The sequence below is a fragment of the Melanotaenia boesemani genome, chromosome 16 (genome assembly GCF_017639745.1).
Source record: "Melanotaenia boesemani isolate fMelBoe1 chromosome 16, fMelBoe1.pri, whole genome shotgun sequence".
In the NCBI taxonomy this organism is placed as follows: domain Eukaryota; kingdom Metazoa; phylum Chordata; class Actinopteri; order Atheriniformes; family Melanotaeniidae; genus Melanotaenia; species Melanotaenia boesemani.
The window spans coordinates 15469344-15494180 of record NC_055697.1 but is presented as its reverse complement, the minus strand read 5'-3'; the positions used below and the strand labels follow the sequence as shown (position 1 = coordinate 15494180).

The following is a 24837-nucleotide window of genomic DNA, read 5'->3' as shown; positions in this document are numbered from 1 at the left end:
TTATATTGTTTGCTAATTATCTGATAAAGCTAAGCCAAACTAACCTTGGCGACAGCGTTAACCTGACCTGATTGTTAAAGAGGGGGTCCTTTCACTATAATGCCTCAGCACTATTCATAGCAGCTGACCTTGACCAGGAAAGATCCCACTATGAAGCTTTAAAGGATAGCAAGGGGTTATGGACTTTCATCAGCTGAAATCAAAGTGACATCTTTTTTTGTGTATAAAAAGCTTAGTGATTATTTGAAAGGACTTCAATTTACTGATCAGTTTCTTTATTATGGACAGACAGTAAAATAAGTGGGGTAGGGGGTGGGCCTGTTGTTGCCATTCACCTCTAACATTAGACAGGTGAAGCTGTGAAATGAGACAATTTCAACAGGCTGTGAAATGAGACAATTTCAACAGGCTGATTAACAGTTGTTGCTAACAGATCACACCTTGCTAAATGCAGATTATTTTGTCACCTTTGGACTGTGAAAATATAAAATTTGTACAAAAGATAAGGATATTTGGTCAATTATTTCTTTGTTGTAACAATACTTCTTGGCAATAAATCTTATATTGTTGAAAAGCCTTTGTTGGTGGAACATAATGTTCCTGCTAATGCACATCCAGGTTCCAGGGTGCATGCTGCCAACACCAGTGCAAATGGGCCTGATGTGGAAGGGCAGTCAATTGAAGTAAAAGCTGTCTGGCATTGGCAGAGAAGATTTGACAAGATTTTTTTTTACTGTTGCAGCCCACATACTTAATTCAGTCGGTCATCTCACAAATGCATTTTTTTAACAAATGTGGCACCATTTAAACAGGCTTTCCAGCTATATAATATTTATTTCCAAGAGGCACTAATACAAGAAACAAAGAAATGACCATACACAAATTTGTTTACTTTTTGGGACAAGTTTAGATAATTCTTTTTAGTTAAGTCCTTAAAATTACAATTTTAAAACCTATCCAATGATTATGTGATATACATTGATTCCAAAAGTCTTTGGGCCAAAATGGCAATTTCTCTGCACAGTTCACATAATTTTAGTCGGTTATGTGTGTGAAAATATACAATTACTACTGCTGCATTCAAAATCTTTAATGCACTTTGTTATCACTAGCTAAATAAAGAGTAAACTATATCTCATTCCAAATTCGCCTGACGTTTTGTTTACTCTAATTACTTAAATTGCGTTAAGAAAATTCTGATGATACTTTCACGGTAGCTAAATTAAAGAGACATTACATGTGCCATAAATATTCTCCATAGTGCTAATACTTATTAAAATTGTAAGTAGAGAAGAACTTGTTAAGTCTGATTAGTGACACTATAGGTAGAGGCAGTTCCGGTATTTAATAATAAATATTTAACTTAAAAGTTTGTAGAATATGTTTTCTCTCTCGGTTGACCCCCCTCCTCCCTTTTTGTGCCCCATCATGGCGGCGGTCCTGTGCGGGACGGGGCTATCCAGAGGAGGGACCGGAGGGAGGAGCAGCTTGGAACGATGACGTAGGATAGGAATGAGGGAGTGAATGTTCCGGGTCAGAAACTGGACGGGAGAGGAAATTAACTCCGGGACGAGACGAAAAAACAAAACAAAAAAACAGAATGCCATATTCTGCTACACTGAGATGCAGCCTGTATTTTTTATGCTACAAAGAAGGCTTTTAAAAACGGCGGAGGTGAGACGAGGAAGAAAACAGGTGCCTACCACGAATTACTAAAGTGAGACAACGACGGAGAGTTATTCCTATGTTCGTGGCGACCTGACGAACGTTAGCACTGTAACGTTACCGCGACTTATTTACAGCGGGAGTTTCGGTGTTTACTTGCCTTAGTTTCGCCTGGCGTGTGCTTTAGCGGTAAGTTGAGCTCAGGTTAGTCTCGCCGTAGCAATCTGTTGCATCCCCTCGCCACGCTGTTTGTTAATCGCACGGATAAGAGATTTATTCCCACCTCCCCGTGATGTTTCACTGCATACCCCTGTGGCGGTGTAACCGTCACGTTGAGACGATCGATAAACGCCACTGCTCCCTGCTGTATGTACCCGATGAGATTTATCGCTACGGACGGAGTTTGGAGGAGCTGTTGTTGGATGCCAACCAACTCCGAGACTTGCCCAAGGTAAGCAGAGAACAGCTTCCGCTCATTTGTGTAAACGGCAGGTCTAGATGAAGAATAACACGGGGTGTTTTTGTTAATAAGAATTGTGTCCCTCCAGTCAAACTGGCTTTGACAAAGCTGCGAACTGAGCTGAACAGGCATCCCGTGAGAATCTACTGGGACCTGGGTACAGTAATTACGCTAGCTAAGCAAGGCAGGCACACTGTACGTGGAACATTTCCTTTGAACTCCACCTCCCTCCACAGGTTAACTAAAAATATGAGCTAGGGTCGAGGTTTTGATCAGAGACATATTACGAGTCTCAGGTGTCTCAAACATTCATAGCCTTCTAGAAAGCCCTGACACTGTGTCTGATATGTCTAACCTGTTTGTTCAGATGCTGAGGTCAAGTGACCTTTTAAGTTTAAACCAATATATTAGAGAGGTATAAGCTCTGCTTCAGCCAGAAAGAAAACCATGACTGAATGCAGATAATATTTACATGATCCCATAACAACACTGACTAATTCAAGTCACAACCTAAGTTCCTGGTAATATTTTAGGGGCGTTAGTAGCAATACCAACTCCATTGTAGATCTGATTGATATGAATTAAGAGAAATAATTTTGGATATGATTGTCAAGCTGGAAGCTAAAATTCACTGTCCAAATTAATTCATCTGTTTCACTCAATTCTTATTGTAAACCATAGGTTTATGTCTGACCTTGAAAATAGATTTGACAAAAGTAGCAGCCATCTGCTCAACCCATGACATTTGGCGGAAAGCTCTGGACAAAAATCTCGCAATAGCTGTATAATAGCTTCTAACAAAATCTGGTAAAAAGGATATGAAGTGGGTCATCATGGTAAACATCTGTTGTAATATGACCAGTAATATCATCTAACAATATGATAAAGTGTGAGGAGTGCATTTTCAGGTAATTTGTGGTCTTTTGTCATATTGTCATTATAGCATGATTGTGGCTGTTACTGATGTGAGAGGAAGAAATATTCTAAAACTTGTCCAACGGCACATATTTAAAGTGGCAATTAAGTATTTTGAAATAATTTCCATTTGCTTATATGAAAACAACCTCATTAAGAACTGACATTTTTCATCTTTAGTACCTTCTTCTACCACGATGATACTATTTATCTTTACTGGCTGTATTTTGTATGAACATTTATTGATATTAATGTCATGGAGTCAACTTTGAAGCCAACACAGAAGTCTCACAATATGAACGTTTTGGTTTTTAAACTCAATCAAACAGAAATCTCATAACAGGACTACAGATAGACTTTAAGAAGTGTACACACAAAATCCTGGTCTTTTTACATGTGCCTCTATGCTCAGGATTAAGTGGGATACTACTTAAAGGATTTACATGTTATTACCTATGGGCTTCCTTAGAATTTCTTTATGTCTGTACTTAAAACTGAAGATGCCTGACTTGTGTTGTTTTTCAAGCTATCATCCTACCGGGTGTTGCAACATTCACTACATAGTTTATGTCTCTGTAGCAAACCTCTTAAACGTTTCCAGTAAAACTAGTTCTGTTGCTGAAAGCATTCTTAGTTCAGCTCTTTGGAGTGTATTTTAAGCCTAAGAAATTGTGTTAAGCATTTTACTTTAACTCAAAGTGCAGGAAATTAGTTATTAGGTTCACAGCTGTTCCAGCAAAGTATGACTTATTTCACTTGAGAAACTCCTGGCCTCATAACTAGAGGCAATGTGTGTCAGATGGATAACTGTCATTTTTTCCCTACATTTCCGTCTGTGTCTAAATGAAGTCTAAGTCTAAGAAAAACTTCAACTTAATCCTTTCAATCAAGTCTTCTCAACTGCATTCATTTTTTGGCTTATAAAAATCCACAGAAGAATACAAAAGGGACTCCAAATAATAATATCATGCTGGGCATGTACACAAATATTTGATCGAACAGCAAAAATGTGAGCAACCTGCCGTGGCCTCGTCACATTGCTTACTTTGTCTTTTGAAGAAAAGCTCAGGAACACGTATTCTGACTGAAAACAAAGACAGCATTATGTGCTTTGTTGCCTTGTTTGAACAATTGTTTGTGCTAGAGTTTTCTAATGAAGTCAAAGTGAATCAATGACCTGAATTGTAAAGTACAGACAAATACAACCATAAACCAACACACAGAAAAGACATTACACTTGACAAACGTAATCCGACAAAAAACAAGCCTGATAAACAAGCTTCTTTGCACTCTATCTACCTGAAAGGATGTGATTAGCAGGTGTACTCTCACTGTGACAACACACAAACAACTGCATCATAACTTAGTCATTTCTCTACTCAACTTCCAAATATTCTAAACATGTTTAGAGGCTAGGGGATGGATTGTTTGCACGTCGACAAAAAAAAAAAAAAAAAACTATTATGCTCTTTGGAATGTAACTAATGTCATCAATGTTTGCTGAGTGAACTCAAGAAATGTCCAAGTGGATAACTTCAGTGCTCGCTCTGTGGCTTCATCACATTTGCCTCGGAGGTGGTTTACTGAATATACGCCGACCACTGACTTTATTATTAAATCAACAATGATGCAACTAAGCTGTGACACAGTAACATATTTCAAGTCAGTGATTCCCACCAGCAGGCAGATAAAAACATGCACAAGGCAGTTCTGATTGCAAGATGAAACGGAAAAGGTTTGTTATCCAGTGACAAGATGAGACAAGTTGAACCTCAGCAGACGATTTCAGTAGTTTTACAAAGAAGAACCTTCTGACCAAAGTAAGGGATTAAAACAGCATGTTTAGTTGCTTTATTTTTTTTTTAATTGATGTATTAGTTGTATTGAGGCAGTAGACAAAATTGGCAAACTGTAACTTGTTTTTTTCCTAAGATCGATAAATCTTAGTACCAAATATTCTCTAGCAGCTCTGTCTTCAGTGTAAATATTTTATGCATTTCTTTGTTATAATTCATTAAATGTCATAAGAGTTAGGACTGACAAAACAAATTAAAATGCAAAATCTTTGTTAAACTTTCATAGTTTTATAATTAATTCAACCAGTTATAGCCAGCGTAAGAAAAACTATGTTATAGCTTTTTGAAATAGTAATCCTGAGTAGATCACACCGAGTCAAGAGTTATCTAAACTCAATCTCCAGTAAACTATATTGAAGAAGCATTTATTAGTATGACTTGCTTTCTTTTTCATTTTACTTTAATTTAAAGGCAATCTATGTGGGCCATTTCCTACCTACTTGGATTTTACTGTGTCAAATAATTTATATTTACAACCTGATAAAAGTTGGTTTTCGTTCAGAATTTAAAGCATAAATGGCATTCAGTTGCAGCAGCCAGTAAGCCAGTCAGTCTACTGAAAAGTGCTTTTTAGTTTTGTTAATCAGCACTTTGTTTAAAACTAATTTTGAGCAAAAATACTAGAAATCGATTGGTTCCTCAAATACTGTACACACATCTGCTGGTATTAAATATCTATTCTATGACTGCATACTGCATGTTTGTTTTGCTTTTTCTGTCTGTTGGAGAAAACTGGAAAATGTGATGGGCCACAGAGTCGTGGTGGTGATGGAAAGGGGAAACAATATCTGTGTATAGACAGGAAACTGCAAGGTTTATGATCTCTGTGAAGTGCTAAAGCAAGCGGTGCTATGAATGCCAAAGCAGGAAGTCGATGGTCAAACTAACTCACATGTGATCAAAAGAAAAGGTGTCAGAAAGGTAGTGCAGTTGTAGCGTGTTTGACACATGCTTGGGAGTATTTTAACCTGAGCTCATGCTGTTTTACACAATACGGTGTGGTGTTTGTAATTTATTTGTAACCTTAACAGGAAACATTTGATACTGGTGTAATTTACTTACGCCTTTATCCCAACAAGATAGTGGACTATCAAAAGCAAACTAACTGAAAAGTAAAATATTGAGTAGGGATTAGGGGGAAAAACAAATAAACAAAAAAACTAAGATAGGAATGTATTCTTGACTGGAGCATTTTTTGTTTTGTATGTCAAACATAGGCAATTTGTTTTTTGTTTTTTTTTTTCTTACTGGGGATACTGATGCTGAATGACACTAACAGGAAGAACAGGTTTTTAAATGCAGGACTCAAAGCCTGTTGGTATTTTGCAGCCAGGCAGCTGATAAGACAGAAGGAGAGATTAAGCATTGGTTTTTTGTATCTTTGACACTGAGCCTATTTGCGTTTCTTAATGCAGCTTCCATTGCTCAGAGAAGCAGTACAGTTCTGATCTGATCTGTTTAACTCAAGTTCAGCATTCTGGAAGTAAGTTTATAAACAAGGAACAAATCTTGGGCTGTTCCTTGTGGTTTAAAAGCAAATTCAGACATCGGCCCCTGCGGCCACACATGGATTTGAATTAAATGTGAAATTGAAATTAAGTTGGTTTGGATACGTAAGCCTAGACAAATAACACATGTTTGTTTAGTCAGATGAAAGATTAAACTGTCTTGGGAGCTTGAAGCAACATGTGCATACTGTAACAGGGTGGAGTTTGACTTTTAGACTCTTGAGTTTTATTTATTGTGCACACATTAAATGTGTGGCTCAATATGGTCCATGGATAAAGACAAACACACTTTACAGATGGCATTTACACCTAGGTGATTGTTTGATTAGATCTATTGATAATTTGGCTGTGTGCGGTAATATTGCATTATCTTATCCACATGAAGCGTCTAGTTTGAAGCTGGTAGTGTTAAATTTTAAGGAAATAGCTCAATCTTTACCTTTTATTCATAAATTATTATTGAGGCCAATAATTTGCTCAATGTGTGCAGCTGATCTTACTGTAATCAACTGCTTGTGTTGTCTTTTTACCAGTCAGACAAAAGGGAACTAAAAGGGGAACAACTGTTATTGTTGATGATGGCAACACCGACCTGAAAGACATCCACCCATCCCTCAGACCAATTTATTCCCTCCCCTCTGCCCCTTTCTGTCCATCTGTATCATGGATGCATGTAGCATAGAAAACAGACTAATAAATTACTCTATATGATACATCTGCTAATGACAAAATAATTTAGTCATTGCCTGTTTTTTAACTGGTTGACATGTTTTCTGACGTGCACTCTGTCCGCTGCCGGACATGTGGTCACCTGTTAACGCACACCTGTTCACTAGCTACGTTTACATGGAACACTTTTAATCCGATCAAACATCCAATCAGAATAAAATGCATCATGCAAACATGTCAGCTGATCCGATCGGCCTTGATTGAAAAAGAATTTTCACTTCGATCGAGAGGGGTTGAAACCTTTTCACTATCAGGAAAAAATAGCCGTACACTCATTTCGATAGTTTCTGTGAGGTATGTTATTTCTACGCATGCTTGAACCACATGGGGGAAAAAAAAAAAAAACCTCTGCTACTACTGTATGCAGTTTGCTTACTCAGAAAGAGGGATGGAAAGTTGTTTTAACAACCCCAGAAAGAAGCATATTGAATGTTTGTTGTATGGACGCTTACAGCACACGACAAACAAACAATGCTGCTGTCCACGGTGCTGAAGGAAACGGAACGGATCACCTGTGTCGTTTGGGAGATTCAATTAATTAAATAAAATAAATGAATAAACACACAAAGCTGACAAATTAATACTAATCAAGAAACATCATGGACTACTTTCCCAAACTAGCAGGCATTTTCATATCAAAGGTGTTACGATCATATTAAATCTGTATTAAAAAATACAACTGATCGGATCACTTGATCCAGTGTATGTGTCAACATGTCAGCTGGAATTTCCCATCAGATTGATTTCTATCAAATAGATGAAACATTTGTCCATGTAATCGTAGCTTAAGTGTGGCATCATGGTGGAACTCCGCTGTGGACACAGAGAGCAGCTGTGACATGCCTTCATGTAAATCAGATAAATACCATCAGACTGTTTAGTTTTTTAATAAAAGGATAAAATGGTAAATGGACTTGTACTTATATAGCGCTTTTCCAGTCAGTTTGACCACTTAAAGCGCTTTACACTACTTATCACATTCACCCATTCACACACACATTCACACCCCAATAGGCACATCGGGAGGCAACATGGGGTTAAGTGTCTTGCCCAAGGACACTTCGGCATGTAGTCAGTGGAAGCCTGGAATTTATCTGCCTACCTTCCGGTCGAAGGACGACTGCTCTTCCTCCTGAGCTACAGCTACAGCTCAGGAGGAAGAGCAGTCGTTCTAGTGGTAAGGGGAAGGGGAAACACTGGTATAGATTAACATCGAACCAGGTTTTTGGTTTGATGATAGATGCAACTAAGAAAATGCAAAAACCCTGAGGGAAAATTAATGAATTCTTCAGTTCATGTCAAAACATCAAGGGAACCTAAAGCAGTATTGTTAGCTACTGTCTGGCAGGCTAAAGAGGTAAGGTTCTGCCCCTTCTTGTTCTGGATGTCAATTTGTAATAAATGCCTTCAGGCCTCCATCTAGACCTTTCTTTCTTGACATGTTGTCTGTTTCCTTAGGACAGCACAGTTGATGGGGAATTATGGATTTATTATTTTAATGTGATTGTTGATTATGTTAACCAGTTGCACTTCAAAATAACAGATTTTTTTAGTTTTTTCTTGAGGGGCCAAGTCGCTTCTTTTGGGCTTGTTTTTATCGAGATGGTCGTTCGTTTTTCCTGTAAGATCTGGCAACTCTGCTGAGATTGTGTTTCTGTTCCATTAATTCATTTAGTAACAGCCAGGAGCATGTGATCCAAGAGTGAGATCATGATTAGTTAGTGAGGAGACACTGGAGACGTTATGCAATATTTTTCTGGCTTTTAACAGTTTTGCCTTTAACAAATTCTTAAATTAGTACAGGATCTCTAGTGTTACTGAAGTTTTGTGTTCAAATTTAATACCTTGTAAAGCTTCTAACTGAATGTATATTTTCTTTCCCTTTCAGCCATTTTTCCAGCTAGTGAAACTTCGCAAACTGGGCCTGAGTGACAATGAGATCCAAAGACTTCCACCAGAAATAGCCAACTTCATGCAGCTGGTAGAGCTGGATGTCTCTCGAAATGGTAAGAGAAGAAATAATCTGTATCACACTGAAGTAAAAAAGATTGTAACACATACAGCTGTGTTTCTGTGTGTTGTATTCACAACTCTGAGTATGCTGGGTTGAGCAACAGTGCTCAATTCAGTGAATGAATCACACTGACAGATTTACGCTTCATTTACGAAGCTGATGCAACAAAGATGCATAAAAACAAAGAATGGTTTTCATTACTCCAAATCTCCAAAAGCTGTTCAGAGTTTTGGCTGTAAAACCAAATTCACATAACCAACTATGAAAGTTCAAGTTTGTGTTTTAAACAGCTGTGCAAGCTTTTTATTTTAATGGTTAAAAGATGAACTTATTGTAAGCTTGACCAGGCCAATATGATCATTTATCTTAAGAACAGGCTTATTCTCCACTAGTCACCTTCTTACTTTGTTAAATGTAAACAAAAACAGCAAATTAGTTACATATTATATTTAATGGAGAAATTAAATATTTATTTTTTTGCATTATTTGATGTCAGTGATGTGTATGTAGAAAAACAAGGATCCATCAGGTGACAGAAAACTAGAAGGGCTGTGCAATGTAAATGTGAAAGTGAGGAAGCATTATTTAAAATATATTTATACAACTAAGAAAGAATGTTTCTTGAAGTAAGTTTGTAAATAATTTTGGGACTCCATCATAAATTATACATGATATAAAAAAGAGAGAGAATCCAGAGAAATGTCTATATAAAGGGACAAAACTGAAAATTATTATTAAATTGTTGTGACCATTAGACCATCTAGTTGTACTAAATTAAAAAAGGTGGCATCCATCATGTTATAGGTGTATTATTGCACATGGCACTAATGTGCAGATCAGAACTCATTGGTATCTACACCATCTGCTCAAGAAAGCCGATTTGTCCTGCTACAAAGATATCCACTTAACATCCACTCAGAGGTGTTGCAGGACATTTTAACATCACAAATTCCACCATGCTGCATCTTCCATTTGTATTCCTGCTCTTTATAACAGCTGTTTGTTTGAAGGTACCAGTACTAAAGCATACTCTTTACACTATGACCTGCCTTCTGTGTGCTTCACTCGGGGGTCAGTGTACAGTATTTCTATTTGTGAGAATTGTACTGTTTTTTTTTTTTTTTTTTTAGATTTGCAAATCTCTGCATTTTTATTTTATTTTTATTTCCCACAATGCCTTTTATTTGTTGCAGCTTGCAACATATCGTAGTGTTAAGAAATCTTGTCTTTTCTTTCCTTTAGATATTATGGAAATTCCAGAGAGCATTTCTTACTGCAGATCTCTCCAAGTGGCAGATTTCAGTGGGAATCCATTAACAAGGTAATTCACAGACAGATGTCTAATCCAAAGTTTTTTTGGGGGGGGGGACACGCTTGTTAAATAACAGGGAAAAGAATAGTTATAAAGACAGTAGATAATATACATATTTTCTGTGAAGAGATGTGTCTTCATTGTGGTTTTTAAGGTTTTTTGCTGTTTTCTTTTCCATTGGGAACATTACATTTATACACCAGACAGATTGCAGATTGTGCATAGTCTGGTTTTCTTTTGTGGGTGAGGTCAAATGTAATTTACACCTCAGCATGAGCCACATGGCTTTACAGTGTAGAGTTTAGAAGGCAGCAATAAATGGCAAACAAAGTCTGTGCTGTTCAATATATTCACACACATGCACACACACTGCCAGACAAACACACAAACAGCTCTCTTTTTCCACAGTAGTAACCCAATTTTCTTCTGTTGCTCTAATAGTGAAATAGTAAAGATCTGGTTCCAACTGCAGGTTCACAAGCATGTGGTGTAGTATCAACAATAATATATATATATATATATATATATATATATTGCTATTTAGAATAAATAGCAAATAAATGGCTAAACTGTATGCTTTCATGCAGATGTAGCAGCAAACCTTAGCATGGGAGTGAGGTACACAAGCCTGCAGAACAGCTTTTAGGTTATTTAGACTTGCTGCAAGCTTGCTTATTAAATATACAGACACTCTCATTTGTTTGTTTAAATTTCTGCATTTAAATAAGATATTTAGAGTATGCCTAATATGAGTAATGTGACAGATTAAAGTTTTGGGTAGAAACAAAGTTTTTTAGCTCTGTAATCACATTTGAAGTTCATCACTAGTACAATAACTGCCAGCAAAAATAAGATATATAGAATTCAAAGGGGTGGAAAAAGCATTATATTACTGTGTTTGATGACAGTAGCTTATGAATAATCACATTTAGGTCAGCCTGCTGCCTTAAAGAGAATTTTTAAAGTAAAAACTTGGAAAGTAAGAAAGAAAGTAACAAAAGAAAGTAAGCTAGTTATAAGGATACCCATATCACCTGCTTTGTATAGCACAAATATCATGGACTGTTTGTTTGGGAGCTGTGTTCTTGTAGGAGACATTTGGTGTGCTTCAGCCGCTGGCAATAACTGGAAAATACCCAAAATTGTTCAACAAAATGTCCCTGATAACAGTCTGATCATGTGGACAGGAATGTTTTGATGCCCAGATGTTCATATTTAAAATGGAAACGTTTGCAGGGCAAAAGTTGTCTTTTCTCTTAAAATGCCAAATTGAAGTATTTCATTTTTAATAGATATGTTGCTATGAATTACTTTTACTCTTCATATTGCACTCTGTCTTATTTTTTTTTAGGTTACCTGATAGCTTTCCAGAGCTACGGAATCTCACTTGTCTTTCCATCAATGACATTTCATTGCAGACTCTTCCAGATAACATTGGAAAGTAAGTAAATACGTGGTGCCATCATTTGTTTCCCAGTAAACATCCCTATCACTTTGAGAGCTGAAGTCAGAAAGTAATGATTTTATTAGTTATTTCTTAGGATTTGGAAATGTTAATGGCCTCTGTAAACAGTTTGTTTTGAAGAAATTTGTTACACTAGAAGTGATAAATATGCACAAATATAATAATGACTTCAATTTTTTATGGTAAGATCCAACCTGTCTGTGTCTATGTTCCTAGTCTCATTCTTTGCTTAAGTGTTTATCTTGCTAGAGATGAATTTGACAGCTGCTCTAACAAACTACAGACTTTCAGTCCTAATATAATCATCTAGATGTGGCGTTCATTACTTTGCTCAGGCAAAAGCACCAAACCATTATTTCAACATTGGTAGGCAGACAATTGTTTTTCTTAAAAATAATCTTGAGGACATGAGTCCTACCATGCAGCCTGGTAACATAATTTATGACAGTATGCCTATTAAAACCTAAAGCTGTGCAGTAAATACTATTAGCAACAGGAGCGTACAGACCATGTCTGTTGTCTCTTTTTTTCTCTTCACTTCCAAAATCTTCATCTTATTTCATTGGGGAGGTGGAGGGGTAACAACCACATCACTTTTTCCAGACACATAAGTCACTGTCTTTTTCTTGGCTGCATTGTCTTTGTTCATAAAAGGTAAAAAGCTTATTGTGAGATGGCATTCAATCCTGAGTATTGAAAGGCATGTCTGCCAACAGACTTATTCCTATGAGCCATCTTTGATTGTTGAGTTCAGTTATAATTGAATTTAATAACAAAACTATGTGATTTTAGGTCAAGGTGCCACAGGGGATGTTTTTCATAGTGGTTTGGAATTTCAGGGTAACCTGAATTTAAAGCCATGAGGGGTTAGATTTGAGGAGGTGCAATTATTGTAGATGTGCGAAAAATGATCGGCATTTTCAGGAGCAATTACTGGCAGAGCAGTTGTTGGTTGGTGAGAATCAAATATATTTTATAATATTTTTAAATGCCAGGTCTGCAGCATACTGTTTGTGGTATTGTAGATATATTCTAAGTTCATATATTGATGAATCATGGATGATTATGTGATGAGAATAAGCTAAAATAGTTGTAGCACTTTCTGTAATCATAAATATTTCTTTGTTGCAGTAAAGGCTACTTTTAGGAGCTTCAATTCTAAGCTTCATTTAGATTTTTTTTTTTAAAGTTTGCTTCAAAGTGAATGTTTCCTTGTAAAAGCCTGCTCTGTTAGTCAGCTGTTAAAGCATGATCGGTGGCCTCTCTGTTTGCAAACTGCCGGTTGTCTTCCTGCAACACTGATTTTCTAAAACAGAACTGATTCATTGTCCTCTCAAAAAGATTATTTTTACTGCAGTAAAATTCTGACTCCTCCCTGAGGTCCTTGTTTTATAGACCATTTCACTGGCACTATCTGTTTTGTTTACCATGCCACCATGAAAACAGACGACGGCTGCAACTGCGGTAAAAAAAACAAAACAAAGCAAACTGACTAACATTATTTATATTGTGCACAAAGTCTTGCACTTGCCTTGCCTCCTTCCTCTGCCTCGTGGTACGGCCTGTTCCCCCACATATGTCCTGTATTTATCGCTCATAACGCAGTTACTGAAGGCCTGCTCTCTGTCAAGGGGAGAAGGTAATGAAAAGCATAACACAGTTGGAGCAGCAAGCTGTGGGTCTTCTGAAGTAGATAAGATCACTAGGGATTAAATGCCATAAGGTGTTTATTTCAGGAGATTTTATCTTTTTTTGGTCAAGAAGTTGCTCAGTGATCTGCTGTGGTTATATAAATAAAAATAAATCCAGAAGGCAAGATTAATGAAAAGTAGCAATTGTATTTAATGCTGTAGTTGCGAGTCAGCCTGTGGTTCAGGTGGGGTTTTATATAGCTTGAATTAAGAATCAAGGCAAGTTTATTTGTACAGCACATTTCATGTTCAAGACAATTAAGAGTGCTTTAGGTAAAACATTAAACGCATTACAGCGGGGTGCAGTCGGAACAGCTGTAACCAGTTGGAACAAAATTTGTTCAGTGAGTATTTGATCGCATCATGAGCAATTCTAACAGTCTAACATTTATTACCATACAATCTTTTCCCACAGTAAAACAGTTGAGCTCATTCATTTTAGAGAAAAACTGATTTGCATGCCATGTTAAAGAAAAGAAGATACTGGTCCATTTCTAATACCTTATGAAGTTGAGATTATTTAGTCAGGCCTCTGATCAACAGAACAGACTTTGCACTATACTAGTTAGCTGTCGTCATAAAATGCTGTATTAACAGGGTACTTGTACAGCACAGACACAGATAACTGTGTACTTTGGTCTGTCCCAACCATTTGGACATTTTGCTCTTCATTTAAAGAATGCAGTTGTTGTTTATGCTTCTGCAATTGTGCAGCCTTGATAAGACTGATACACCTCCAAAGTACTTCCTGTTGTCTGTTATCTGATAGCCAGGCTGTATGGCCATGTTTGGCTTTCTTCAGAAACCCTTTGGTTTTGAAACATGCCATCATCTTTCTTTTTGTCTGTCATTGCAGCCTTGCCAACTTGGTATCACTAGAACTCAGAGAAAATGTCTTGACATTCCTACCAGAGTAAGTACTGAGCCCACTCTGGTGTGTTATGAATGTATATTCACTCTGGTCCCAAAGTTTAAAGTAGGCTTTGTTTTCTTCCACTCTTTCACCCACAGGTCATTATCTCAGCTTCACAGACTTGAAGAACTTGACCTGGGCAATAACGAACTGTACAGATTGGTGAGAACTTTCTTTCTTTCTTTCTTTCTTTCTTTCTTTCTTTCTTTCTTTCTTTCTTTCTTTCTTTCTTTCTTTCTTTCTTTCTTTCTTTCTTTCTTTCTTTCTTTCTTTCTTTCTTTCTTTCTTTCTTTCTTTCTTTCTTTCTTTCTTTCTTTCTTTCTTCTTTCTTTCTTTCTTTCTTTCTTTCTTTCTTTCTTTCTTTCTTTCTTTCTTTCTGCTCAGATGAATCCAAGTTGTTGAAGGAAAATAAGCAGAATGAAGTTTTTCCCCATTTCCTTATCCAACTCATGTACAGGCACATTAGCATCCCTCGAGAACAGATTTCATGTCTTATCACGCAGAAGGGAGGATGACCATCTGTTTTGAGCTTTGGTTTTACCTTGTAATCTCATGTGAATGGTTTAACTCTGATAGTGAATGATTTACAGGCAGATAAAGCAAAATCAGACTGGCTAAGAAATGTTTCATATGTGGGTTGTTTATTGGTCATTTATTAGAATTTTACTGCTCTAATTTTTTAAATTAAAATATACTTAGTGTGTTTTGTATTTGTTGTACCAAAATATATTTCATTATGAATTAAAAATAGATACAACAGCAGCTTTACAAGTTAATATCCTCTTTAGGAAATCATGGAAAATGAAGTACATTGCCACTAAAATAGTTTATTTCTGCTTTGTTTCTCTTTTTAATTTTCCTGGCTCTCACTGTTGCAATCCTCACATTTTTTTCCTCCCACATAGCCTGAATCAATAGGCTGTCTTGTCAGCTTAAAGGACTTGTGGCTGGATGGAAACCACTTGACTGACATACCTACAGTAAGCTATTTATGCAAATTCTTCCTGTATTTGATATTCTTTTGTCTTCTTGTTAATTATAGTACCCCATGTTTTTATATTTTATATAAATATTTAATATTTTTAATATTCTTACAAAAAATAAAATACATGTCTTGGATTCATGTTAACCTCTTCCTGAAAACGGCACAGGGATGTGAGCTGGCTAGTCCCACAGTCATTGGTTAAATATGACAAATACATACACTGCCTGGCCAAAAACAAGTCTGCACCAAAAGAAAAGGTCACACACTAATATTTTGTTGGACCGCCTTTAGCTTTGTTTGCTGCACACATTCGCTGTGGCATTGTTTAGATAATCTTCTGCAATGTCACAAGATTTTTTCTATCCAGTGTTGAATTAATTTTCCACCAAGATCATGTATCGATGATGGGAGAGGTCGACCGCTGTGCAAAGCCTTCTCAAGCACACCCCAAGATGTCTCATTCTCCCTGAACCACTCTTTCACAATTTGACCCTGATGAATCCTGGCATTGCTATCTTGGAATGTGCCCATGCCATCAGGGAAGATTAATGGAATAACTGGTCATTCAGTATACTCAGGTATCAGCTGAACTCATTCTTTGAGCACATAATGTTGCTGAACCTAGACCTGATCAGCCATAGCAACCCCAGATCATTGACTGCCCCCACAGGCTTGTCCAGTAGGCACTATGATGGGTGCATCACTTCATCTGGCTCTCTTCTTACCCTGATGCTCCCATCGCTCTGGAACAGAATCTGGACTCATCAGACCACATGACCTTCTTCCATCGCTCCAGAGTCCAATCTTTATGCTCACTAGCAAACTGAAGCCTTTTTCTCCAGTTAGCCTCACTGATTAGTGGTTTTCCCTACAGCTACACAGCTGTTCAGTCCCAATCCTTTGAATTCCCTTCACATGCGTGTGGAAATACTCTTACGTTCACTACTAAACATAGCCATGAGTTCTACTGTTGTTTTTCTTTTATTTGATTTGAGTCCAAGGGATCGCTGATCACAATCATGCGTGATTTTTTCTGACCACATTTCTTCTTGGAAGACGATGGTTCCTTCCAGTTTTTAATAAAGCGTTGAACAGTTCTTAACCTAATTTTAGTAGTTTCTGCATCTCCTTAGAGGTTTCTCTGATTGATGCATGCCAATGATTTGACCCTTCTTAACCAGACCAACATCTTTTCCACAACAATGGGATGTGTCTTTCCACATGGTTGTTTAAGAAATGAGGAGTTACTCTTTGCATTAGTTCACATTTGTTACAGCTGAAAGATAATCGCCCATTCTTATTTATCCAATAGGCTTGTACCTATTTGCTTTGTTAAATCCAGGTGGACACTTTTTTTGATCAGGCAGTGTGTATAACATTGATTCTACGCTGCTGTTGTTGTGTACCCATTTGCTTTCTGCCTCTTTGCTTTGAACTTTAGGAGATGGGCAGTATTAGGACCCTTCTGTGTCTGGATGTATCAGAAAACAAACTGGAGCGACTCCCAGAAGAGCTGGGGGGGCTGGTGTCACTCACTGACCTGCTAGTGTCTCAGAATTCCATTGATGCTCTTCCAGAAACCATTGGTATGAGTGCTTGTTCTTCCAGCTCTGTATAAGCGTTATAATTATTAGATTATGTTAGATTATTTTTATAAAGTTAAGCTTTTTGCAGTCGTCTTGTGATGTTTAGACAATCTATTTGAATTTTCTTCCTTGTTAAATACTTCTCAAATATTGGGAAAATTTGCTTTATTCTAAATAATAAAAAAGAAGTTTGTTTGCATATTTAGAATGAATATAAACTGTGTGATGTGCTTCCGTGTCTGCATACATGACCATAGTGAAATTAGCCCTCTCATATGTAAGCAGCATCTCTAAGAGACTGTAGTTGGAACAAGTCATAACTGTTTCAATATCCTGCTTGTTCATGCTAACAAGTTAGACCATGTTTTGCAATATAATAATGGTTGCTATATGTATTTTTTCTCTCTTTGCAGGAAAACTAAAAAAACTTTCTATATTGAAAGCTGACCAGAACAGGCTAATGTATCTTCCAGAGAGTATCGGTAACTGTGAAAGCCTTACAGAACTTGTGCTCACAGAGAACCAGTTACAGGTTTGTTTTTCTCAACTGTTATTGTGGCCTTAAAATTTGATAAGTGTTTTGTGTGAGTAGTACCATCATGCTTAATTTAGAGAAGGTGACCTTAAAATCTGTCTAATTAACTGGAAACGATTTGTAGCCAAGGCTGATGTACAGAAGCTACATGCATATCCATCCAGGACTGGAGCCTTCACCACTTTAACAGATGCTGTATAACCCGGACAGGTCCTAGTTTATCAGGTCAAAGACAGCCAGTCAGACAGCCACGTATACTAAAGTTATATTCAGCAGTTAATCAAACATGCATGCATTTGAACTGTGGGAGGATGAGGAATACACAGATACAGGAAGAACATTTTAACTCCACACAAAGTTTAAACCCAGAATCCCCTTACTTTATTGTACTTTACTTTTCCTATTCAGTGGGCAGGTCAAGCTATAACCATAGCTCCACTCAACTGTACATCACTCAACGACTCAACGGCCATCCAAGCAGGATGAAATACATTCAGCACATGTTGATGTTCTTTCACTCTTTTCATTTGTCATTGTGGCAGAGTTTGCCTCGGAGTATCGGCAAAATGAAGCGTCTCTCCAACTTAAACTGTGACAGAAACCAGATAGCATCATTACCCAAGGAGGTAAGTTCATAATATGCCAACCATTATCACTTATTTTAGAGCTTAAAGTACAATAAGTGGTTATTTAGATTAGCTAGAATTAAAAACAGAACTTGTATCAATTACCTCACACCCAAGCTTATAGTTGAATATTTTGCAGCAAACACAGGATATAATTAACTTGGAAATTCATTTAGCATCACGTTTCAAAATGGCAGGAATTGTTATTTCAGGTTGAAAACATCACTGCTGTTAGTGTTCGTGTCGAAATGTGGTACAGCTTAAAGTAAACTTAAAAAGAAAGAATTACTGCAAACATGAATTTTCCTGCATTAAAATCAAATCTGTTTTGGCTACACTGATGTAGAGTTGTTAGGTTACGCTGCTGCTATTCAAACATAGTACTATAATGTAGCCATTATGAATGAATTAAAACTGAAACTAAAGTTCATTCTCATGTGGCTTAACAATTCTTTCACTTATCATCCTCTCATTTTGTTTTTACTTTTCCATCTCCTGCTTGGTTCAGCCCCCAGCTCTGACCAAGTGTCTCCATTGTGTTTGCGTGTGGCATTATTGTCCAACCACTTGTCTAAGTGAAGTCATGCTCGCTTTAAAGCTTCAGCTGAAAGCCTTCTTTAAATGCAATACAATGCCTCTGTGTCTTAAAGATGCAAAGCCTGCAGTGTTTAGAGAAAACTAACAGTTGAACACACTTCGCCTGGATGATGAGGCGACTGTGGTATTATTTTCCAGCCCTGTGTTGCATGATATCTCCACCAATCACAGCGTAACCACAGCTGAAGTATTGATTTGGGATTTTGCTAAGTTACTTGATCATTGGCAGAGCTTTATTGATTCTGCTGATTGTTAATTTGTTGCTCACAACGCTTTTCCCAACAGACACAGTCTCTGCTTGATTGAAACAAACCTTTATCAGTTTTGTCATATTTTATACTCTTTTGATTATTGATCTTTGATCTTTTTTCCCCTTAAATTTATCTGTGCACCTCTAAACATGACTAATCTTAGAATACCTGAACTTCTGTTGATGTGTGTCTGAGCAGATTTATTGGTAACAGCTGGAATTCAGCTGGCCCATCAAGTCTTGTTATGTCTGGCAGTGTGGCCTAATTGTACCTAATTTTAGGTTTCCGTGCTGCATCCCATTGACATGTAATTAGTCTGCCATTATGATCACTAATTCTGGGGCAAAGTGCCCAAATGCTGCCTACAGATTTTCTCTGCTTTCTGAGTTTGTTGCTGTGCTTAAAAAAAACACAAACAAAATAACAGACATACACATTTGCACTTTTATTGTGTTTTGAATGGTTTCAATTGAAATAAGTTATTGACCGTGTAACTATACTTAATAAATATCATGTACTGTGACTGACGCATGCTTATCATGTTATTTTTCCCTCTGTCTCTGTAGATCGGAGGCTGCAGTGGTCTGAATGTGTTCTGTGTACGAGAAAACAAACTTACGAGGATACCGGCAGAGCTGTCACAAGCCACAGAACTGCATGTGTTGGATGTCTCAGGAAACCAGTACGTTTAGCAACACTCAGCTCGTTTTTAAGTAGCAGAGGAAGAGATAGGAGTACAGAACAAGCAAAGCTTAGAGAACTTTCTGATATTTTAAGGATTGTAGTCAGAGGTTGTTTTGGTTTTCCTTCTCTGCCTGAACGTGTTTTGCTTTGTCTTCAGAGAAGGTTGCAGCAATGTCTGCTGCTTGAGTCACACACAAGCTTTTCCATATCTTTGTCTGGAAATCTCCCACACACCCCTGCATCATCTGAACACTCACAGAAGTGCAGATGTTTTGGAAATATCAACCAACATGTACTTATGTGGTTATCTGATGCAGTAATTTGCTTCCTTTCTGTGTTCAGTCTCACCCACTTGCCGATTTCTCTGACCACCCTACAACTGAAGGCCTTATGGTTGTCGGAAAACCAGTCGCAGCCTCTTCTCACCTTTCAGACAGACAACGATCCTGAATCAGGCGAGAAGGTGCTCACCTGCGTGCTGCTGCCTCAGCAACCATGTGAATCAGACTATAAAGGTAACATATTTCATCATGTGGGAGGCCATTTGGAATATTCATGAATTCTTTGTAGTACCAAAGACACTAAGTGTACTCAGAAATTTTTCTCATACCTTGTGTAATAAAATTGCAAAGGTGTGTCTTTAATGTTTGTATGTACATACATGCAGGCATGAGTTTCTACAAGATGTATTTATGTATTTAACCTTTATTTAAGCAGGAAGTCTCTTGAGACTGACGTCTCTTTTTCAAGTGAGACCTGGCCAGCAAGGCATGCCATAGCTGTCTACACATACTGCAAGAGTGAAATGATTTGGTGCCAACTCTGTGATCTTTGCATCATCTCTGAGCATTTAGTGCCCTGTGGTTTTGATGGCATTATCACATGACCTGCTTGGAGAAGCACAGTGTGTTCTGCACCCTCTGATCCTGCAGTATCTGTAGATTATGAGGTCCTGTAAAGGATCACAGCGCCTTTGACAGATCAAACCCTTTCTTGTCCCTTGAGGCCCTTCTTGGTTATATTTATCAGAAATGCTGTGGATTGGACAGCTAAAGAGGCTTAGTGGCAGCTGGCCTGCTGCTATTTAAAAAAAAAAAAAAGCCTCACCCACTGGGTATGAAGATGCAGCTAAGGGTCAGTCTTATTAATGCTTGATCTAATAATTTCTTGTCTTTTTTTCTTCTGTGTTGTCACCCACAGCTTTGTGTACATGTTATTTGTTAATCTCTGGTAAAAATTCAGCCAAAAAAAAGACATTGGTTTCCTCTTTAAAGAGAAATGGCATCTTTTTGGTGAAGTGTCATCTCTCTTGTGGTAGAAATGCAGATATTAAACCTGTGGAGATCAGGCCAGTGAAGCAGTGGTTGGGGGCAGGGGAGATTGTGTTGCTGTAATCCTGCGACTAAGCTGGGATTTGAAACCGTGATCTGTCAGTTTCAGTCTCCCTCTTATTAGCGCTGGGTTGTGTTACAGCCCTCATTTCTTGTAGCAGCACATATAACAACCACTTTGATTTTTGACCTGCTAAAATATCCTCTTTCAGCTTCAAAATATTCTGTGTCTGGATTCAAGTAAAACAAAGTATGTTGTTTCTTTTGAAAACAACTCCAGGTTCTGATAATCTCGCACGCTTTGGTGCATTGGAAAGTCTGGTGAACGATATGGCAGATGACACGTGGAACAACAAACCCATGAACAGGATCAGTACCATTCATTTCGTAGATGATGATGAGGAGGAAGATGACGACAAGGTGAGAGCAGCATGAAATGAGATATGGTGATAAAAAAAATTATAAGGCACATATGAACGGTTAAAGCAGGCCAACTGATCTAAAAACAAACCTATAATGAATTTCTCCTATGAATTCAAACACTACTTGTCTGTCTACAACTACACTTCCTGTAAAAAGCTGTCGATTGGTTTTGGACCGGAGTTATGGCACACTGATATCGGTGCTTCACAGCCCAAACCTGAAACAAAATTAGGCCCATCTTTTAACTGAAAGCTGTGACCTTGAACTATGCAGAACTGAAAAATTCAAGACCTGTCATGTACCAGATGCATACATCACTACTATACAGCCAGCTTTTTAAATTAATTTCATTCAAGACAATTTTTTGTAACTTTTGAGCCACAATAAAACTTGCATTCATATCCATGGTTGCTAACATTAACCTTAGAAATTCCAGCTCTCCTAGTTACGTTTGATCTTTGTTTTGCTAGCGTTGTGGGGCATAAAGCATCCCAGATACAACTATCCTAACCATCATAGCCGATTGGCCTTACCCTCTACTTACCTGAGTGTAAGTTTAACTCTTAACCTAAAACCGAGTTCTTAACCTAAAGTCTGTCCTTTCCACATTTGAGGGTCAAACACTTAACTGCTACAAGTCTGGGCCCCTGCTAGTGTATAATATATAAGGCTTGAATCAGATTTACTATAGGGTGATCTCAGACCAAAAATAGCTATAACACATCATGTTACACCACACCTAGATTTACTGCTGCCTTTCTTGTGAACCTGTAAAAGGCCTTGAAGAGTTAAATCTAATTTTTTTTACTGATGGAGTAATCACTTGTCTACGCAGTGATCTGTTTAAAGCAGACGCTTCAGGGCAGATCTACAGTTATTTGATCAGCAACATACATTACACACTTAGTTTATCTGTTTTGTCCATACAGGGAACATTGCTTCGGCGGGCCACGCCTCATCCCGGAGAACTAAAAAACATGAAGAAAGTGGCCGAGAACATTCGCAACGACATGAACGCAGCCAAAGGCCTGGACTCCAACAAAAACGAGGTCAATAACGCTGCAGACAGAGTGACCACATCTGTGTGACCTTTACCTCAGAAATATTTTTTTACCTTCTGTGTGTACCTCCTGCAACACCTTGCAGTCCTCTGTTTTTATTTTTATTTATTCTTTTTTTTTCTTTTACCCACAAACCCCGGTGTGGCCTACCCCTTCTCTGATTATACCTGGGACACCTGCAACCTTACTCCCTCTCCAGTCCTGTGTAAAACATGCTCACAGTACCAGGGCCGCTGTGCCTTCTGCTTTTAAATGTCAGCAACAGAGATGCTTCTTTTTTTTTTTTTAAACATTCTAAAGAATTATAAATTTTTTTAAGGGCTCTTTTTAAAATATATATTAGATAGTTGCACTATAAACCTCCAGAAATATATTATATATTTGTTCTACATCTTCTTTTTTAAACACTGGGTGAATACTTCTTTTTACATTTTGGGCAAACAAAAGCAGGATTTTTTTGGACCTACTGATTAAAGATTATTGTAAATCTCTTGTGAATATTGACTTTTATATTTTTTGGCAGCTCGGATGTAAATAAAATGTATAGCAAGTTTCTTAATCTGTTTCAGATTTTTAACCTTATTTCCTTTTTCAAATTTGGTACATCTTTTTTTGTTCTTAAAGTAAAGAACAAAACTGCCACTAATGTCTTATCGAGTCCATTTTCTTTGGGTGAGTGGATGACGTTTGATAATTTGTAAGAAGTTCAGGCCTATTTTTGGATAATAGATTTGATAAAATTAGTCAAATCTAGATTTAAGTGCTGCATATCAAAGTTTAATGACCCATCAGTAATGTAATTCAGAAGTGACAATGCTGTCTTATTTATATGAGCTGTGCTTCCGTCTTTGCATTGTTCTTCAAATAGATGTCCAACAGCTGTGTTTTTGTTTTTACAGCTTGCTTCCCTTTAACAAACATACTGTATAGAATAATCGTCAGAGCTTTGGGGAGATTGAGGATCATACCACAAGAATAAAATCTAAAAATTTGGTTGTTCCTCTTAAATGCACTTCTCAGCATTTGTCAGATCTTATTCTTTTATATGGTACACAATAAGTTGTATTATTTTGTTTTTAAACTGATTGAAATAGTTGACCATGGAATTTGGTTCAAGTGTTGGTTTTATGTTTTAATTATTTTTTGATCAAACTGCACAAAACAGATCTCAGACTGGCTATGGGCCTTGAGATTTGATGACTTTTTAACCACTGATCAATAAAAAAAGTGCAACACTAAATGATGCGTGCAATTCCTTTTAAATTTTAGAAGTCAGCCTTTTTAGAGTATTTCTTTCTTTTACCATGTCAGCTGATTTGAAAGTAACAAATTTTTGCATTAAAAATCCAAGGTATACTTGGTTTCTTATTCACACCAGCTCAAGTTTAAACTGGCTTAATTTTAGGTAATAAAACAAACCTTGTCATTCCTTGTTCTGTCTGTTCAGTAATGCACAATGTTCCTGTACTGGTCTGCCAGCAAGTCCGCCCTGCATGTGCCGCATGTTGTACTGATGATAGCATGCTAATTTCTCCTTAACACACACCATACACAGAAAAAGAGGAGCTGCATCTTCACACCAATTCAAATGTTCACAGGCTACAATATTTACTGTGTAATTTGAAAAGGAGCACACTTTGTCATCTTTAATTGAAGCAATTTCAGGGATGAATTTTAAACATAAAAATCTGATGGAGCTGCAAAGTATTAAACATAAAATGATAAATTAAAAAAGCTGGTATTGGTCCTGATCTATTTTTCTTCAGTGTCACTGTGTGCATTTTGCCTCGCATTCAATCATTCATTAATTGGATGATGACATTTTCTGACAGAGCAATAATAAAATAATCTTTGGATATAAATCTTTACTTTTGTCTGCTTAAGAAATGTACCGGCTACCTGTAGAAATGTAAGTACATATATGTATATATACTGTTTTGATACCTGATGAACTGCAACAACAACAACAAAAAACAGTTTATGTAAGATGGAGCATTGTTTTATTAGTTTGCTGCTCTTTATGTCCTACCTTCACACCTGACCAGCATACACTCACATTCAAAATGAGGCACACTGATCTATAACTGGTTATGTCCTTCACTGAAATGAAATTTTTAGCAACAGGTGGTGCCTTCTGATCATCTCCAGGAGTTGAGAAATCCTCATACTAACCCATCCATCAGGAGCAGCTGCCAAAACTGGGCCATTCCAGGCTTCAGCTGGGTGGCAA

At 37.3% G+C, this 24837-nt stretch overlaps 1 protein-coding gene across 1 annotated transcript; it reads left to right on the top strand.

The window, feature by feature from the left end:
* Positions 1–1501: 1501 nt before the first annotated feature.
* Positions 1502–22889, top strand: lrrc1 (leucine rich repeat containing 1). Its single transcript, XM_042010415.1, has 14 exons — positions 1502–2116; positions 9022–9139; positions 10390–10468; positions 11811–11900; positions 14472–14528; positions 14627–14690; positions 15434–15508; positions 16955–17099; positions 17513–17631; positions 18177–18260; positions 19675–19790; positions 20135–20307; positions 21404–21543; positions 22476–22889. Exons 1-14 carry the CDS (start codon positions 1958–1960, stop codon positions 22632–22634), a joined length of 1578 nt encoding a protein of 525 aa, XP_041866349.1. The 5' UTR covers positions 1502–1957; the 3' UTR covers positions 22635–22889.
* The last annotated feature ends 1948 nt before the right edge of the window (positions 22890–24837 follow it).

What these genes read in the sequence shown, in the direction of transcription:
- lrrc1 (XM_042010415.1), top strand. Translation starts at nt 1,958, where the DNA reads ATGTTTCACTGCATACCCCTGTGGCGGTGTAACCGTCACGTTGAGACG. An exon ending in GCTGGATGTCTCTCGAAATG is followed by an intron (nt 9,140 to 10,389) that starts GTAAGAGAAGAA and finishes TCTTTCCTTTAG; the next exon opens with ATATTATGGAAATTCCAGAG. An exon ending in ATAACGAACTGTACAGATTG is followed by an intron (nt 14,691 to 15,433) that starts GTGAGAACTTTC and finishes CCTCCCACATAG; the next exon opens with CCTGAATCAATAGGCTGTCT.